Source organism: Abrus precatorius, unplaced genomic scaffold, assembly GCF_003935025.1.
Source record: "Abrus precatorius isolate BTA unplaced genomic scaffold, Abrus_2018 Scaffold9, whole genome shotgun sequence".
In the NCBI taxonomy this organism is placed as follows: domain Eukaryota; kingdom Viridiplantae; phylum Streptophyta; class Magnoliopsida; order Fabales; family Fabaceae; genus Abrus; species Abrus precatorius.
Genome location: NW_020874439.1, coordinates 1319633 through 1339868, shown reverse-complemented (window position 1 = coordinate 1339868; position 20236 = coordinate 1319633). Strand labels below are relative to the sequence as shown.

General features: G+C 31.9%; 1 protein-coding gene across 1 annotated transcript; it reads right to left on the bottom strand.

The window, feature by feature from the left end:
• Nucleotides 1–1203: 1203 nt before the first annotated feature.
• On the bottom strand, nucleotides 1204–7686 carry LOC113851422 (cytochrome c oxidase-assembly factor COX23, mitochondrial). Its single transcript, XM_027481887.1, has 3 exons — nucleotides 7525–7686; nucleotides 6495–6571; nucleotides 1204–1342 (listed from the first exon to the last, which is right to left on the bottom strand). The coding sequence occupies exons 1-3, from the start codon at nucleotides 7619–7621 to the stop codon at nucleotides 1295–1297; spliced, it is 222 nt and encodes a 73-aa protein (XP_027337688.1). The 5' UTR covers nucleotides 7622–7686; the 3' UTR covers nucleotides 1204–1294.
• Nucleotides 7687–20236: the final 12550 nt, after the last annotated feature.

Genomic DNA, 20236 nt, shown 5'->3' with positions numbered 1-20236 from the left:
ATTCGGCGATTTTTATCTACGAAATAATTTTTCAGTTGAACTGATAAATTAGCAAAAAATACAATATGCGTACATAAATTTTTTTTGAGATAATCTCATACAATGCAGTGTTTTTCATAATTCTTACAACATCTCTCTCTCTCTCTCTCTCTCTCTCTCAATATATATATATATATATATATACTCTAATCTTCAATTTACTAAATTTAATCTCAACTTTGACTTTAAGTTTAACTTCTATCGTGTCCATTTTTTTAATATTTTTATTATCAAAATCAAGCATTCACTAATATGATATTATGCGACCAGATAACAATATAAGAAATATTTTATGTCATCAATAAATTTTAACTAGATATATAATTTATAATTAGATATATTTTTAAAAATTAGTTGAAATAAAACTATATTTTTATAATTTTTTCATTATTTATTATTATAAATAATTTTTTTATATATATCCAAGAATAGCGCAAAAAATTAATCTAATTTACTCTAAGCTAGTCATTTCGAATGTTTTGTCTTTGAACTAAATATTTTATTGGTTAAACTACAAGTATAATCTTTATATTGAACATAATACTTTGTAGTAAATTATCCCTGAATTATGAATTGTGATAGTTTTATGGTGAATTTTGCATGCTTTTAATTTATTATTCTTTATATATTAGTTAATCTTTTATTGAGAAATACTAGCAATATAATTTCAAACACATTTTTTATTACTGATTAAAATTCATTAAAAATAAATCTCACCAAGTACTTTTAATATTTTAATAAGTGATAGTTAAAGATATATTATATTTTGCAGATTTTTAGCGTCTTTGTGTGGGTGTGATTGATAGCTGCAACGATATCTGCCGAATTTTAGGCCAGTGCCATCCACCCATTGCTAAGTAATTTGATCAAATGTTCTTACTGAATGTACAAGTTAACAAACTCTAAGAAGCAATTTGCTCTAGTGACCATGTGGAACAACTGCACTACTCTTCAGGGAAAACATATATTATCAGATCAGTAAAAACAAAGAAAACGGAAATTTATATATATTTATCAGAGTAATTTTAGTATCCAAGGGTGAACAAGGTTTCACTTGAACAACATAATTCACTAAACAATTCATTTATTGAAACCTAAGCTAATAATTGAGACAAGAAGGAACACTGTACAATATCATTGCACACATTTATTGCAACACCTTGTCATAGCTTCAGTAAACTTCATAACCTCAGTGATCCTGATGAACTATTTACTGTGTCTCCTATGATATAATCAGCAAAACCCAGCTAAGATTTCAAGAGAAGAAGGACCGATTTTTATTACGTTCCAACCGTGCTTCTCTCTGATAACACAAGCAGAAGGAATTATTCAACCAGCCTGGTTTAAATACAGAATGCTTCCAGAGAAAAATAGCGTGTGTATGTTTATACTATATATAAGATGGAAAGACATAGTCGCAGAACTTTTTAAACCATGTTTAACAGTCCAATTTTCATGCAATGCACCATTATCAAGCAATGATATTACAATAATTTTAAAAACAATTGATCTGAGTTCCCCAGCATATATATATATATATATATATATCATAACAAATGCAACAGCGCATGATGCACAAGGAAGAGAACAACGCCTCACTGAAAGAAGATAAATAAGACAAAATGCCAATATGTAATTTCTTAAATTAATTAGAAAAAAAAGAGTTAAACTGTAGCTACATAGGTCTCATCCAAAAATTGCAATTAAAAAATTGATACAAACTAATCCGGGACATAATACATCAGACACAATCCAGCTATACTACAGAGGTGCCTTAGATTTTGTTTCCAAGCCAAAATTGACCAGCTCGAGCTTACAAGTGACAATGATCTAACAGTTAGAAGTGCTCATAGCAGCAATCTGTCCTCTAAGCTGGCTTTTGCAATTAGCCTGAACTTAAATTTTTTAAGGCTCAAGGGCGAAAATCAATCAAATTTACAAATTTCTAGTCACCTAATAGCATCAAGTGTAATAAGATTTATCTGAAATCAGCAGTAAGAATATTGGTAATGAAAACTGAACATGCCTTCAAGATGAAAAGAAACTGGTACAAGATTCAAACACTTAAAGAGGAATGCTAGCATTACAGTCGCTAACACACTCTCTCTAACATACTCTTCACTCTTAACTAAAATTTATTGAAAACTAAAAAGCATAAGGCAGAAACATTAATTTAGGAGTGAGAAAAAGTGAAACCCACAAGATTTTTGTAGTTTTCAATAAATTTTAGCCAATAGTATAGGATCAAAGAGTGTGTTAGAGAGAGTGTTGCTAGCATCACTCAACCCTTGCATAACATCAAACTTGCATCAATGTAACAGTCTCCAAAGGTTGGAAGATCAGGTCAAGCTCCAACACATTTTAAGTGTTTGGGGAATCCTGAGGCAATTTGAATAGAAACAAAAAGGAACAACAAACAAAAAAGGAAGGAAAGCAGATAATGAAAATCACCACCAAAGAGCCAAGATATCTCTTCTGGTCTGAATTAATGGCATTATCTCATTCAAATGATGTAGAACTCCTACTAGAGGCATTTTGCCGAAGATGTTAATCAAAATACTATTCTCAAATGTTTGTTACAAAGCTTGGCCAGGCAATTATAAAAACAATGTTACACTAGTTGGAGTGTCTACAACACAATAACTTCAACGGACAAGTGAGTGAAAATCATTAATTTTGATTACAAGCTTAAGAGATGGAGAGAAAACTTGGTGCCCTAGTGAGTAGAGTGTATAATGGGTAGAGTGTACACCTGAATACAAATGAGAGAGTTCCCATAACAAACAAGAAAACTTAGGTAGCATTTGGCACATGATTAGAATGGATGGGACTAACTGTTTTGTTTTGTTCTCTTTTAGAATATAACAACTAATCCTTATCCCATTATTTGAGATCGGCTATATAGATCAAACATCATCATTAAGCTCAATCAAAAATTAAATTCTATAAAACATTATTTACCATAAGATCTCTTTCAATAATTTTCTCCAAAGTTTTTCTAGGTCTCTCCCTATCCTTTTTCATTAGACTGAAAAACATGTCATTCATTCTTCTCATTAGTATCTCTAGTGACCTTTACATGCATCCAAATTACCTAAATAAATTATCTGTCATCTTTTCTTAAATAAGTATTACTCTAATATTCTCTCGCGTACGATTACTTCTTATTTTATCTTTTCTCGTATGATCACTTATCCATCTCAACATTCTCTTTTCTACAACTCACTTTTCTTACGTTGTTCCTTTAAAACCTAATATTCACTACTATATGAAACAATTGGTCATATAGTGGTACAATTAAAACTTTATTTGCAACTAGATAAACACTACACGATCACAAATAACTTGCAATGTTTTTCGTTCACTATAACCACCTAACTTGTATTCTAAAAAACGTTTTCACTAATTTTTCTATTATTCTGTAAAATCATTCTAAAATACTTAAACTTGAAAGCTTGTAGTGTTATGTCATCTCCCATTTTAAGTTCCAACATATAATCATTATCTTGTTTTTTACTAAAATTGCATAGCATAAACTGTGTTTCACTCTTACATAAGAAAAAATTCTGAAATTTCAAAGTTTGTCTCCAAAGTTAAATTTAAAGTTAATCTATTATTTTAATTCTTCAATCAAGACTATGTCATTCGCAAAAAGTATACATTTAAGGATAAATTTTTGTGTGTCACTGATAAACACATTTAAGACTATTAAACAAGTAGACTCCAAATTAAGTCTTGGTATAAATCTATCCCTATAAGGAAACCATTAAATACGGCTCTAAAAGTTTTCACGCTTTTTGTTACCTCAATTTACATGCTTTGTATAGCCCAAATATATGTCAGATGAATTCTTTTTTTTTTTTTGTCCTAAAGTCTTTCACAACATTTTTCTTTATAGACGATCATTTTTTTTTTCAAGTAAATAAAAATTATATATAAGTATTTTCTTTGAATCAATACTTTTCCATCAACTTTCTTAAATGAAATATAACTTCTATTGTAAATTTCTCAATATAAAACAAAATTGATTCCCTGCAATATTAGTTTCTCATCTTAATCTACCTAAATCACCTTTTCACATAATTTCATAATGTAACTCATCAATTTTATTCCTTTTTAATTTGCATAATTATAAACATTGCCCTTATTCATATCTATAGGGACTAAAGTTCTTTCTTCCATTCATCAGGCATATTCTTATATCTCAAAATTTCATTGAAGAATTTAGTAAGCCAACAAATTTCTTCTTCTTTTATATATTTCCAAACCTCAATAGAAATATTATTAGAGCCAACAATTTTACCATTATTCAACCTCTTAAATTCTATTTTTTACTTCTCCAACTCAAATTCTATAGTAGTATGTCAAATTTTGTTCATCAACTAGAGATTTTTTAATCCTTCTATATTATCATTTGCTCCTTCTCATCATTAGAAAAAGTTTCTTCACTGGTAATAAAAAAAATTCCCCCCTTCATCCTTGATCCAAATCTTTGGATTTTCTTTCTCTATTTTTGACAAGCTTTATATCTTTCTTTTGCTAATCTTTGTCCTAAGCATGGTAGTTAAAATCAGGATGCGAATCGTAAAATCGTAGGATTTTACGATTTATCCCAGCCAATCGATTTAGAGTGCAACAAAAATCGGAGCTGACTGAAATCGGTGTGAAATCGCAATTCAGATCGGGAAATCGGTGAAATCCCGATTTACTCCCGATTTCAGCCAAACAGGGGTCGGATCGTCAAATCGGCCCAAATTGTATATAATTTGAGCCCACCCAGCCTTTTAATTAGGCGCGAATGAAATCCTGAGCCCGACACAGCTTTTCAATTAGGCGCGAAGGAGTCCTGCATTCTTATCTTCTTCATTGAACCTTAAGTGCACTGTTAGCTAAGTCCTCTTCTTCTTCTTGGCGATTTCTCTGGTTCTCTCTGCCCCAACCTACTCATTAGCTATTTTTTTCTCATCTTCCTCTTGTTTTTTCGTGGATTATGCTTAATAGTTTTTTTATGAAATATGAATTATTGAAGTACTTTTAGTGATTTAATATATTTTTTTTAATTTCAGCTATTTTATATGCAGAATATGAACTTATATTCATGTATATATAATTTTTGTAAAATCTTACGATTCGATTTACGATTTTACGATTTTTACTTCTCTTAACGATTTTAAGTAAAATCCTGATTTTAACTACCTTGGTCCTAAGATCTAGGTAGAACTCCTAAAAAGTTTTCGTTCATGCTTTACTCTCAGCTTTTCTTTGCTTTGCTCTCTTTGGATTCCATCTTTTTAGTGGAACATAAAATGTGTCACTTTTCTAACCAAAGTCCTATTCTATTTTATCTTCAAAATGCACCAAACATAAAAATTGTTTTATAAATCTATCTATCAAATGCAAGCACCGGTTGACAAACAGAACAAAAACTTGCAATGGATATGGAAAGTTGCTCAATCAATAGAGGGCTTTTACACCTGTGCTGACTGCATCATTCGTTCAGTGAAGTTGCAGATGCAAAACAGATCAACATCTAGAACCATTATCCAAATTTTTAAACCCTAGGAGGCAAGTGGTTCAAAAGATGCATAACCACAAGAGATAAATTCCCTGCCTAGTCTTGGCTAATCTCACTTACTACAGATTACCTAGTACCATAGAAAAGTACATTCTAAAGTAAACATATTTAACCACCAATGCATTATTTCCAAACAAGTTCCCCAACACACCATGTCACCATCTAATACCCACCAAAGCTTAATCATAGAAAATCAGGTCCAATTTATTTTTCCATGATATAACTGATTTGAACAATCAAATTAAACAAGAAATTGGTAAAAGCAATAACTCAACCCAACAGTTAACAAAAATCTTGGAATAAAATTTTTCACAGCTAGATGAAAGTGAAATTAGAGATTCATATTTTGATTTGAATAACAAAAGATTTGTTATAAAATGTGCTTTTATAATCAATATCTCACATAAGTTAATGTTTTCAAAACCTCCTGTAGTTTTATTTTATATAGAAAATGAATTATTAATTTGATTAGCCTGAGCGACATTGCCAATTTGATATAGGGGTTGAGCCTTGCCGAGAGCTCAGCCAGGCTTCTCAAAATCTAAGGTTACAATGAAAACTATTTAATCTTTCCCACCTTCCTAGGGATTAGGTAACCTTTAAATATTTATTGTATCCCGATAAACATTCTCAAGTAGAAGAGGAGAACATGAAGTAAGGAATGAGCAGTTACGCTTACAAACTGAATAATTCTATACAGACATAAAACTGAACAGTATAACAACCTTTTCCTTTTGAATATCAGTATCAAAATTTCAGGTAGAGCAACATGACTTGCATAAAACACTTAATCCTCCTAGATCCACGCCATCACTTTCAAAATATGCAATGTAAAACAAAAAAAGGAATGAAAAAACAAAACCGTTGAAATTTCCAGTACCTCCTTTTTCTTGCACTCCTTGTAAACATCAAAATGTTGTTGACATTTACTCTTATCAGAATTAAATTCCTCTAAACCTGGAAATGTTTATCAAACAACGTAAGATACACTGATAATTGGCAGAATAGCATGCAGTCAAACATTACTTACAGGGCCATGTCTTACATCCCAAGCAAGGGCATAGAATTTTCAATCATTTATACTCAACATTAGTCATGATACCAAAAAGAAAAAGTGCAACATTTAAATTAACAACATAACTATGGCACCATAAGCATTTCAACAACGGTTGCCCTTGTACAACATTATCTTCACATTTATGTATTATTCAACCATAAACCAAAAGGATTCAATCAATCAAATATATAGTATGAAAGCTTAATAAGACAACCTAATACATTTTAAAGACCCAGATGCGTTGATCTCATATAATATTGTAAAGGAACAAACCAATAAACTTTTAAAAGACAAGAGCTATACAAGGTCATGTTAAGCATACTAAATATTTTATCACACTAAAAATGAAACATCTAGCGTGCACAAGACCATCAAATCAAACAGACCAACTAGTTTAAGGATCGTAATGTATGTTGATAGAGGTCAAGCTTATTTTCCACGATATTTCATTTTCCATTTCATCTACTAATGTTGACTAAATGTTCAAACTCAGAAGCTTTAAGTCCTTCCTTCTTCGTTTAATCCATTTGTTCATTTCATTTCTTTAAATTATTTTTTGTTTCAATAGATAAAATAGTCAACTTCATTCCATAAATTTATTTCCCCATCGAAAAAAAGAACTTCTTGACTTCCACTTAACTCGAGCACCTAATTCCCAATATTAAAAATGATATTTTTTAACGCACGAAAAAGAAAAACTACCCACGTATCTAGAAAGGTTCAAACTTCCTTGGCCTTTTAGTTAAAATTCAATGAGAATATCAGAGAGCAAAGCCTAGACATTCAATTGATATAAAAAGTTAAAAGAGAAAAAGTAATGGATGAAAGAGGAAGAGCAATAAGAGTATCTCACATTTGAGTGAAGCAGTGTATTGAGGAAAACACTGAGAATCAGCGATTCTCGCAGCACTCGGGTATTGAGTTGTTGAACCTTTCGACGACATCGCCATTTGGGGAACCTACTGAATTTCGTTCCGATATTTTAAAGATTACAGAATTGTTTATAAAGAAAATTGTTTTGTGAATCACGAAAAGTGCTGTTTTTTTATATATTTAATAATATTTTATTTTATTAAAATTACAGGACATGTCTCAAGTAAATTAGTGTATTATATAATTTATAAATAAATTAATAAAATTATATATTATTACATGCTTTAGAAATTATGGTATTTATATTTTAACTTGTTAATATTTTGTAGGTGAAAAATATTAAAATATTAGATATTTAAAATGTTTTTTGAAATTTTTTAAGGTAATTAAAAAAATACTAATTATAAGAATTTTAAAAATAAGTTTTTTTTTTTGGTATTCATAAGAAATTCATCTCTATTCTTTCAAACACATTGACTTTCATCTCTATTTATAAAGTTAGTTTGAGTTTTTTCTTCATACTTTTAATAGCTAATTCAATAATTTTGGTTGAAATTTAAAGTTAAAAGATTAAAATTGATATCTAAATTAAGAGATTGAATGAAATTAATTCATTATTGTCCTACTTGAATTTTTCCTCTTAACAACATACAAATATATTTTTCAAATCCAACAATTCAATAATCGTATCTTCTTTGCATTGTTATATCAATTAAATTTGAAAATATCATATACTCATTTTAATTCTTTTCAGGTATGTTTAAAAGTAGAGCCAGCAAAATAAGCCGACCTGAAAAAAAAAAAACCGTTAAATGGTAAGCTTGGGCTCATTACCTCAGGACATTTTGGCCTGGTCTAGATAAGCTTGATATTTGGTAGGGCTTTAACCTAGCTAGCCCATGTGGGCTTGGGCTGCCCGCACACATGCGCGCGCACACACAAATATATATATATATATATATATATATATATATATATTTGAGATTAATCAGGTTGATCCATTTATTATGTGTATAGACTTTTTGCATTTGAAACTTTATTTAATTGTGAACTTATTTATATTTTTGTGAACTTATTGTGTATATAGAAATAAAAAAATGGCTGTTACAAAAAAAAAAGAACCAATGGTTTTGTTACAACTTAAAAAAACAAAAAAAAATAGTCTAATACAAAAACTGGACAAAAAAAAGTGAGTAGCCTATTAGGCTGTTACAAAAGCAACATAAAAATGACCTGTTACAAATACTGAAAATAGCAAAAAAAAATAAAAAATAGTGGCTTGTTGTTACAAAAATTAAAAAAAAATGGTCTGTTACAACCATAGAAAAAAAATAGCAAAAAAGAATTTATTCGGGCTGTCAGGCCAGTCCGCAGAAGCTTGTAGTCCATATAAGGCAAAGCTTGGGCAATAAAAATGCAAGCCATTTTTTATTTAGGGCTAAATAAATCCGACTTGTTTGAGCCCGCTACCTGTATCGGGTCGGGCTGGGTTGTCTGTTTTGACAGCTCTATTTAGAAGGAGGATTTTAGAAGGGAAGTCATATATTTTTAATTTTAAATTAAAAAAAATTATATATCAATTATAATGGTAAATACATGATTAAAATATTAAATTTATGTAAATATATCAATTCATATATTTTATTATAAAAAATATTAATTTTAAATATATTTATTTTTAATACAAAATTTGTCTTTCCTTCCAAAAATTTTCTTCCCAAACAACTCTTTATGAACAAACAACTTGGCTAAATTGAAGTAAAGGTGATGACTAAAGATGTAGTTGAACACTAAGATATACAGAAAAATCATTCTTTGTATAATTTGCTTGAGTCATACAAAGCTAAATTTATATAGTAATAACCCAATGATATTTTTGTCAAATTTTGCTTAAGCTCTGTAAGAATCTTTTATTTACAATTTTTGCTTAAGTTTTGCTTAAGCTAATATTTATCCACTTAAGCCAACATTATACTTGCTTAAACAATTTTATTTTAAAACAATAATTGTTTTACTATCAACACATAAGACTTAAATCCAAATTATTATTAGGAAAAATCACACTAAGCAAATATACTTGGCAAGCACATAAGATGCAACCATTTTATGTTGCTAGTTTTTTAGGCAAATATATTGTTTAATTACAATTTTCTTTTAATTGTGCCATATATCTCTTACATCATGTTGATTACTAAATGGTTAATCATATTACTTATACAAGGTAGACATAGTTTGAATTTTACAAAAAGTGTTCAGAAGTTAATAATATATGAATAAATACACGGAGAATAATATGAATAGTGAAATAGCAAATAGTTCGTTTCTTGAAGTACTTGTATCAACAAAGGTATCATTAAAGTCACTTGAGTTGTAGTGTAATTGTTATGGATTTGGCAAGTATACCAATCTTTCGATGTAATATAAAGAGTTATCATATCCAGAAGGAATGTTGACACTTGAGTGATTTCAGCTATCCAATTTAAAATTAGTAAATTCTTAAATATTCACAAATGTACAACTAAGTAATATTTTGAACTTTTTGATAGTTTGGTTCATAGAAAATAAATGCAAATAAAAGCAAATTAAACTATTATGATAAGATTAAGGATTGAACTTCATCTATCATCCTTTTCATATTTTGGTTCTAACACACATTGAACAAATGCCAAAGTTCTATGATTCTTTTCACTTGAGATTCTAAGATATATTTATTGAGTGATAATTTCTTACCTAAACAACAAATAATCTAGCATTACCAGCAAAAGTTATATAATATATAATAGATTAAAATCTATTCCTAGAGTCTCAACCTATTGCGTGTATTTACCCCGCTAGGTTCCAAGATAGTCTCCCAACTCACTCCGGATTCCAAGATCATGAACAATTCCCTGTAAGGTAGAAACAAGCATTACAATCAAGATAAACATATCCAAATCATGGTAAATGAACAAACATATATTAAAAATTCTAAAACATTCAGAGTATGAAGATTACATCTAATCCCTAGAGTTCTAGTTGTTCATGGCATACAATACAATAAGAAAATGCAAGGAAAAGAGATAAAAATTAGTTCTCCCAATGGTTCTTGATCACTTTCCCAAGCTTCTTCACTGTTTTGCAATGCCAATTTAGGTCACTATGTATTGTGGCTTCAAAGCCCATTCTGCCTCCCCCTTTTCTAGCTGAATCTTCTATCTATATAGGGCAATAAGTGAATGATTGCTTAAGCAATCCAATTCTCTCTCAAGCAAAAAATAAAAATAAAAATCGAGAGCAAAGTCTGCTACTAAATTTCTCGCTCAAGCGCCATTTCTCATCCAGATTCTCGCTCAAGCAAGAAATGGCCAGAGAGCAAAGTCTATTGCAGGATTTCTCGCACAAGCAATCTAATTGTTGCTTGGGGGAGGTCTATCCTTGCTCAAGCGAGAAAACCAGCAAAAAATCTGGTGTGAATTCTGCATTTTTCGTTCAAGCGAGGTAATTCTCACTTAAGCGAGACTTAAAATTCTGGGTGACTTTAGCAAATCTAACCCATCTTCAAAAATTATAAAAAAAAAAGAAAACAACTCCAAATCCAGCAAACCATATATGCATTTTGAAGCCCTAGATGTGTAGAATTCAATGCATGGAATTAGATAAAAATAATAGTTATAGAAAAATTTATGGCCAAAAGAGTTGATAGAGGTTAGATTGGCTAAAAATACAAAATTACAACATTCATGTAAGACAAGCCAAAATCATTTCTATTAATAAGAAATGGTAAAAACTCTCAAAATAAGGCATATGAAAGGTGTTTTAAAGACAAAATAAAGCTATAAATGTGAACACCTCATCAAGCCTTTGCCCTTAAATAAATTCACACAAGAGAAGTGGATCAAATATCTTCTATTATTTGACAAAATTAAGGTTAAAGTTGCTGAATTTAAATGATGTGAACTTAAATGAATTAAATTATAAATTGCATGGAATTTAAGTACAAATTATGTAAAAAAGAAGTAAATAAGTGTCAAAATATACATTGACAACTACTAAAATCTGGGTCAAACTTTCTCTTAAAATTCGGAGGGTTATGTCTCGTGAAGGTTGACATTCCTCTATACTCAGTTGACTTTTCGTCCTAATTATGCACCAGAGCCTTCAAAACTTGAGTCATCCGCTCTAGGAGGTCATTGGTGATACCAGCTCCTCTACCCTTACCAACAATTTCTAATCTAGTCTTGCAAACAAATTCAACAAACCACATTTAAAAAGTCAGTATAACATCAAACATTCACAATTCAAGTAAATAAGAACATATCAGCACACAGCTTGGACATATCAGCCCTAATACCCCAATCTAGTTTAGATAAACTACTCTGATACCAAAATTGTAACACTTTAATTAGTTTCAAATAATCTTTTTCGCAAATTAAAAAGGGATAATAACAAAATTTCCATTCAAATAGCTTCAAATGCAATGTTCCAATAAAGTATTTTAAAAAATGGGATAAGTTACAAATTTGAATAAAAATAAATGCTACAGGGCCTATTTAGTACATCACAATTTCCAAATAATTTCCTAAGTCTTATAGCATTTTCATCTATCCTATTTAGTGAGCTTGATGCTGATCGTCTTTCTCACCTGAAAAATAAATGTAAGGGGTGAGTCCTCTACACTATCACATATACAAACATAGAGACTCACTTTACATATTCCAAACGTTTACCTAACATAGTTAGAATCATACATTGCGTAAACATAAACTAATTCTTTCTAACATGGCACACGTCACATTCATAATACTATGGCAAGTCCACCACACATATTGTCATTTTACACTAATTCATACACAGGTGCACTCACTGCACCTTCAATCAATCCACACACACGCGCAAATTAACCACGGTCACTATGGCACTGTGATTATAGTTTCCTGACACCATCAACCTCAGGGACTTACTTAGTTTCACACCATGTGTAACACCTTAAATTTAATTTTAAATAACAAATTTCACAAAATGGGAGAAATAAATTTTCATTCAAAGTGATTTGTCCCATGCATAATTCATTAAAATATTTTGAAATAAGGATGAATTATAACTTGCATCAAATCATTGTTACAGGACTAATTCAATTATATTAGAGTTCAAATAAATTTCTAGTCCTATAACAGTTTCATCCATCCCTTTACTGAGTCCGAAACTGATCGTTTTGGTCACCTGAAAAATAAATATAAGGGTGAGTACTCTACACTATCTAATACACACACGCAAGCATAGAGTCTCACCTTACACACTTCACATGTTTCCTAACTTAATTTAAATCAAGCATTCACAACCACCATTAACATTTCATTTCTATTTACACACTGATGCGCTCATTACACATACACACAATTAATAAACAACAACCATGTGCACTCACTGCATGCTAGTCACGCTCACTATGGCACTGTGATCACAATTTTACACCATGGATGGTTGTCAGTTACCCACGCATCACGAATACCACGTGTGCGGTCACGAGTCGCTCGGCAAAGGTGTTGGTCAGAGATCTAGTCAGGAGGAGAGTGTGTGACCTGGGGTGCACCCACGCTCACTGTTGGTGTCACCACCACTCTTTCTTTCCCAAGGTATTTCTACCGTCTCCATCTTCCATACCTCCAGTGTATCGCTGAACCATTCATAGCATATTCTCAACTGCATTTAACATGTCTCATTTACATACATTTCAATTGCATACGATATTTATATTTGTAAATGGCACACAGGCCCACATTCATTCACAACACACGGCACACAGGCCCACATTCATTCACATTACACAGCACATATGCCCATATTTACCAACATCACACTTAAGCATTAAATCTTCATTAGACTTCACCACACTCAATTCACATTATTAAATCCTTAATCAATGGCATGTCACAATACACAATCACCCACAATGGGTTCAACCATCTCATCAGATATCACATTGCATTCAAACACACAATAACTTTCATCAACACACATTTTCTACCCTCTATCTCAACTTCATTGCAATATTTAGCAAAATAAACGGTAATCAAAACACAATGAGATATGGTAGAGTCCTCCCTTACCTCAAATGAAGACCCAACTCAATCTAACATTAAAAAATGTTCTCCACACAAATTTCGTCCCTAAAACACATAGAAAACTTCATGAGAAATCAAAGAGAACCCAGAAATCAGAGAAGAGGGACAAAAACCAAAACTCTAACCATTAAAACTCACTTCCAAGCGTTCCCAACATAAATCCAGCCTTCAATCTAGCTCACGAATAGCTTTTAAGGCAATCTAATCGGTGAAATAGGATTTTGGTTCGAGAGAATCGAAGAGAGGAATGAGAAATGAATTTTCTAAATCATAACCCCTTCAAATACCCCTTTGGTCACGATACTCTTGCTACAGCGAGACACTCTCATTGCAGCGAGGCATCTCTGGTTGTATAGACGCCCCTTGTCGCTACAGTGAAAATCTCAGAGAAAACTGCATCTTGATTTCTACAGAATCTCGCTACAGCGAAACCCTCTTACTATAGCGAGATTGCACCCAAAATTGGACATCAAACTGTCGCTCTCTCGCTACAGCGAAAATGCGATAGTTTCATGCCTTCCTCCCAGGGCTCTCTCGCTACAGCGAAGCCTCTCTCGCAAAAACCCTGCACCCTATACTCGGCCTATTTCAAACAGTTCAGTATTGTCAATCTTGATGCACAATCAGCATCCACATTTATCATATACGCACACATATGTATATATCACCATTCAATACTCATCACGCACTTAAGTGCAATTCCAACATCCATTCATATTTACATAAAATAATAATAATAATCAGTATTACAAAAATTTGGGGCGTTATACCATGGATGGTCGCCAGTTAGCCCCCGCCTCATAGATACAACGTGTGTAGTCATGAGACCCTTAGCAAAGGTAATGGTTAGAGGTCAAGTCAAAAGAAGAGTGTGTGCCTTGTGGTGCACCCACACTTACTGTTGGTGTCAGCACCATCCTCTTTTCCCCAAGATATTCCTATCGCCCCTATCTTCTACACCCTCAGCGTATTGGTGTAACCATTCATAGTTTTCAACCATTCTAACACAACTACATTCAAAATCAGCATGCCATTCAAACACACATTCACTTACATTCTCAATCGTCTTATACATTCATTCTAAAACATGGTACATTCACTCACATTCTTACATACACATGCAGTATATTGTACAAAGTATTCACATGTACCACCAAATAAGTGACCTTAATGTGTTTTCCTTCATGTTTCAGTCCGATCGAGGTATATAGGTCGATACATTCACAGGTCTCTACTCGCTCTCCGGAAAAACTGACATGTGGCTCATGGTATTCCCTCAATTCCTCTTCTGGTATCTCAAGTTGTTTGAAGGTGTTCCAGTACAGGATGTCAGCCGAGCTCCTTTGATTAATTAGAGTTTTTCATACCGTGCAGTTGAGGATGTCAACACTTATGACCATAGGATTGTCTTGCACCCGATCTACTCCTTGAAAGTCCTTGTCAGTGAATGTGATGGGAGGATTCGGATTCTACTGCCAGTGATATGTTGTTAACAGAGTAGACTTGTCTCAAATGCCTCTTTCTGGCCGAATTGGTAGATCCTCCTCCTGCAAACCCACCGGCTATGGTGTTAATAACTCTTTTGGAATACTTTTCACGTTCATCATAGCGTTTGACAAGGAGCTCTCTTGACCGACTTTGTTGTCTTTCAGGCTTTTTGTCATTGTATCTTCTTGATGGCTCAAGGTACCGGTCTCTTCCCCTTTCAACATGACCGGGAGAATTTGTTTGCACAAACTGTTGTAGATGCCCTTCTTGAATCAAATCTTCGATTCTGTCTTTTAGGGCCATGCACTCCTCAGTAGTACGTCCTCTATTTCAATGGTATCGGCAAGATTTGGATTTGTTTGGCCGAGGGGAGGTGTTGGCACGCCTAGGCATAGTCAATATCTCTGTGGCTAGGGCTTGATCAAGTACCCTGGACTGATTGGTATTAAGGGTTGTATATGAAGGATATTTTGGTCCTCTAGGCAGCCTCTCGGCATCATTTCTTTGATCTTTGTTTCTTGCCTAGATTTGAAAGATTCTCTTTTATCAACTTCTTTTAAATTAGTTCCCTATTCCATCCGCACTTGGCTCTGGTACTCAGCCAATTCCTCCATCTACATGTACTTAGCAGCCTGACTCCTTAATTCATCGAGGTCCATGGGCGGTTTCTTACAAATACTGTTCACAAAAGATCTTATTTCAAGGCCGTCGTAAGATTATGCATGGCCATTGCTGACTTCAAATTGTGAATTGAGAGTGTCACTTTGCCAAAGCGCTCCATGAACGCTTTAAGTGTTTCTCTCTTCTCTTGGCGGGTGTTCACGAGTGCTAAGGATGTTAGAGGATGGGGCGGCTTGCAGCAAACTGTAGGCTGAATTTTCTAGTTAAGGTGTCAAATGAATTAATGGATGAGGGAGGTAACTTGGTAAACCAGCTGAGTGCTAGTCCTCGTAGTGAAGTAGGGAATATTCTACATAACAATGCATCATTCTTTGTATATAGGCCGACTTGGGTTGTAAAGATATCCAAATGCTCCCTGGGGTCGGTCGTTCCATCATATTTATCTACTGTTAGACCTCTCCAGTTCTCTGGTAACTTAGCTTCCAGGTTGCTGGACCACCCTTGGTTTTTCTTGCAATGTCAAGGACTTTCCCTGTTCTTGGGCGAGGGGTGTAGTTTGAGAGGGTATGTGTGTTCTAATTTCTTCCCTCAAGTTGGCGTTTTCCCTTCTCAACATGGACAACTTGAGGGCGTCTTTTTCTCTCTCCCTTTTCATTTCTATCATTTCAGCTCTGAGTTACCTTACAACTGCAAAAAGACTCTCATCGCCTCCCCCCTCTACTAGTACTTCAGGGATCGATTGGTTAGGTGTGGTATCCTCCTGCCGCCGAGAGGTTCCTCCATGCTGAATCTGTCCATCTTGATGGCTTCTTGTTAGTACCATGATAATTAAAAAGCGAGGCAATCTTGCCCCATGATGGGCGCCAAAATGTTCCTATTGAGGAATCGCTGATATTCTCGTCTCCTCCGGATTAAGATAATGTCCTTCCTGACACGATCTGACGTGGGGAGATATACCTGCAAAAGACACTCCGATGATGAAGTCAGGCATCAGTTTAGACAATAAATGCTATTTAATAATCAAAAGTCAACCTTTTACCTGTACCTCTTACCTTCTTTTATAGGCATTATTATGGGTTAATGGGCTTTATGAGTCAGCCCTGATTTTGGCCCTTTAATTACAGTAGATAATGATCTAATTATTACTCCTTAATTGGATTAATTACCTTTTAACTTGACTGAGAGGGTACTCGGCTATTTAAGCCGAAGGGGTACTCAATTTCCTTTTTCTATAAGTAGGATTGAGTGGTGCCTTATCCAGTATAGTTACTTTAATAGTTATATGACGTTAAAAATAGGCAATAGTAAAATTGTTATGAATTGTATTTCATAAAAATTATTTAAATTTATTACATATAAAAAATTAGAAAAATTTACCGTAAATTTTTTTCCTCTTCTTCTATAATTTTAATATTTTAAAGAAATTAATAAAAATTGATATCTTATAATTATGTATAATCTATTAAAATAGATAATATTTTATTTATATTTTATATAATAATAATGATGATAAATTTAAATTTTTACAATTATAAATTAATAATAGTTTATATTTAATAATTTTGTTGAAATGCTTATTTGTTATCAAATTAAGAGCAATTAATTATAATAACTGAATATTATTAAATATATAATAATGAAATGATAATTTATTCAGAAAATGAAAATAATTTATTTAAAAGTTAATTAAATTTTTTTACCCTTTTAATCTTTCTCTTGAAGTCTAAATCTTCAAGACTTACCATTAAAGAAAGACATATTTTAATTTTTAAAATGTTATAATTTTTTTTTTAATATTAACACATCAAACTATATTTATTTATTAACATTGCATATTGCAACTATGTAATTATTAAAAAATTTCAATTTAGAATAGAAGCTCTTATGTTTTAAATTTTTTTAGAGCATTCAATTGTAAACACAGAAGTTTTTTTTAATGAAAAGCTCCAGTCATTTTGTGAACTTACAACTCATTCTCAAGACATAAATTAAAATATAAGTATTATATATAAAAAAAATAATATGAATATATTTTTTATTAAATTAGTTATTTATTATATTATATTATTAAAATTTATGTATTTTTTAAGTTAAAAATGATTATTCAAATTAGACTTAGTGATTATTGACTTTTTAATTATTTTTTTTGCAGAATTGAGTAACATATAATTGTGACACCCTTAATTTCTTATTTTAAAATATATGATTTATGATGAGATAAAAGAAATAAAATGATTTTGTTATAAAATATGTAGTATGAAAATATGATAAAATTAAAATTTTTTTGTCAATAAGTCTATTCATGAAGATTTACAAAGATATTAGAAATAACATAATGTAAGATGTACTCTTAATAATTATATTTACACAATAATTAATAAAGAAATAATGTACATAGTTGGATTTTCATTATATACATAAGTTTAATATTTGTAAATTGTTATCAAAATTACAGTAGGACTTCGATTATATAATTACAATATCAAAAGACAAAGTCCTAAGAGTCGTCCCTATCCATACTCCATACTAAAAACACTGAGGACTTTGTCCTAGTCATCATCGTCGTGCCAACCCTCTTTCTCAGTCAGCTCCTTTGAAGTCAAATCCTCATTCTCTCCAAAATCTCCAGAATTAGCCTCGACTTCAATGCCCATTACTCGCTCAACAGTAAGTTGGGCTAGTCTTCCATGTAAGTTGTGATCAAGGAAGGTATATAAACAATTTGGAGCTGCTTCCAGTTGTTCCTTTATAAACAAAAATACTAAAGGTGTGGCAGATCCTTATTGATTATAGGATAGTCTAAAGGTGTACTATAACTCTAAATTCATAGAGTTCATTTCTAAGGTAAAAACATTACCTTGTTCATTATTACGATCTACAATAAATTTAAAATAATAGAATCATTGTTATTATATAAATATGTAGTTTAGCCTACAATTTACAAAATAGTCTACTAATCTAATTCTGAAGTCAGTCATCCTTACTCCTTGAAATATTAGTAAGGATGAACATCTTTTTCATCATTAAACATAATGCAATTACATCATAACATAAATTTCACTCACAAATCAAAGGAAATATTGTCACTTCAAATACATAAACAAATTCATCAACAATTTCTACATAATCATACATACTTAATCACAAATCACTATACTTTTCTCTCTCAAATACGTATATTGTGATCATGGATATTTGATATCTCTAGCACTTCATGAGGTCTTAAACATAGGTAAATAGTTGTTGGTTAGCCCTAGCACACAGATACAATATATACAATAATGAGCCCTTAGCAAATGTATAGTAAGGAGTCTAGTCAGAAAATAAGTGTGAGGCCATATGACGAATTCATTCTCAGAAAGAGTATGTACACTTACGTGAATGTCGTCCATCACCCTACTTTTCCTTCGAATTTTGTAATCATCTCTAAACTCTATACCCCCAGTATATCTTTGTAATTATTTACACTAATTCCTTTCATCACTTTGTACTCATCATACACTTCCTTTCATCTCATTCTCAATATTCAGATAAAAAAAATCGTGCTTAGTAAAGCATTTCTAGACTTAGTCCATGCAACACATATATTATGATACATAACATAATTTTTAGAACCAACCGAACATATATCATCAACTTTTCACAACAATTAAATATTATTTGAACATACTTTTCAAACAAAGCAAAGGTTACAGTATTCTCATAAGCACAAAAATATAAACTATGTATAATTACGGAAAAAAGCTCTCCTTACCCTGAAATAAAGATTTGAAGGAGGATTTATGAAGGATTTTGTTTAAAGAACAACGCTTTTCCTAAATATCACAAAAGAAAGCACATTTGAGAAAATAGAAAACTGAGAGAATATAACAGAGCTTGAAGAACTAAGCCCTTAGAAACTTACATGGGGTCAATCGGATTGAATGTCCAAATTCAAATTCAAGGAATGTTTGGAGTTTAAAGGAGGTTTCTATGTGGAACAAAAGTGAGAGTTCAAAGAGAAATGAGAGGAAAAGGATAACTTGGATTATAATGCAAGTTTTTCTAGTTGGAAATCCTTTAAATACACGTCAAAGTCGCACGGCGAAAACATCAGACAATGGTTTTCTAGGCTTTTTTTTTTATATTTTCGCCTTAACGAGGGTCATTCTCGCTTGAGTGAGAAGGGGTTCAAAGAGTTCTCCAAATTTTCTTGCAAGTGTGCCTGAGCGAGCTCCATCTTGCCTAGGCGAGAGGATAGTTAGGGTGACTTTATCCTATCTCACATGGGTGAGACTCACTTGCCTGAGTGAGAATACTCTTGAATCTCGTGTTCTAGAATGTCCAGTCTCACTTGAGCGAGACCCTCTGTTGCAAACTTCATTCAAAATTTTAAATTTAAAACACAACTCAACCATAATTAATAATAAACAACCAATTAAGAAAATAAGGTGTTACACATATCAAATATATACTACAAAAACAAGAACATCACATAAAAAT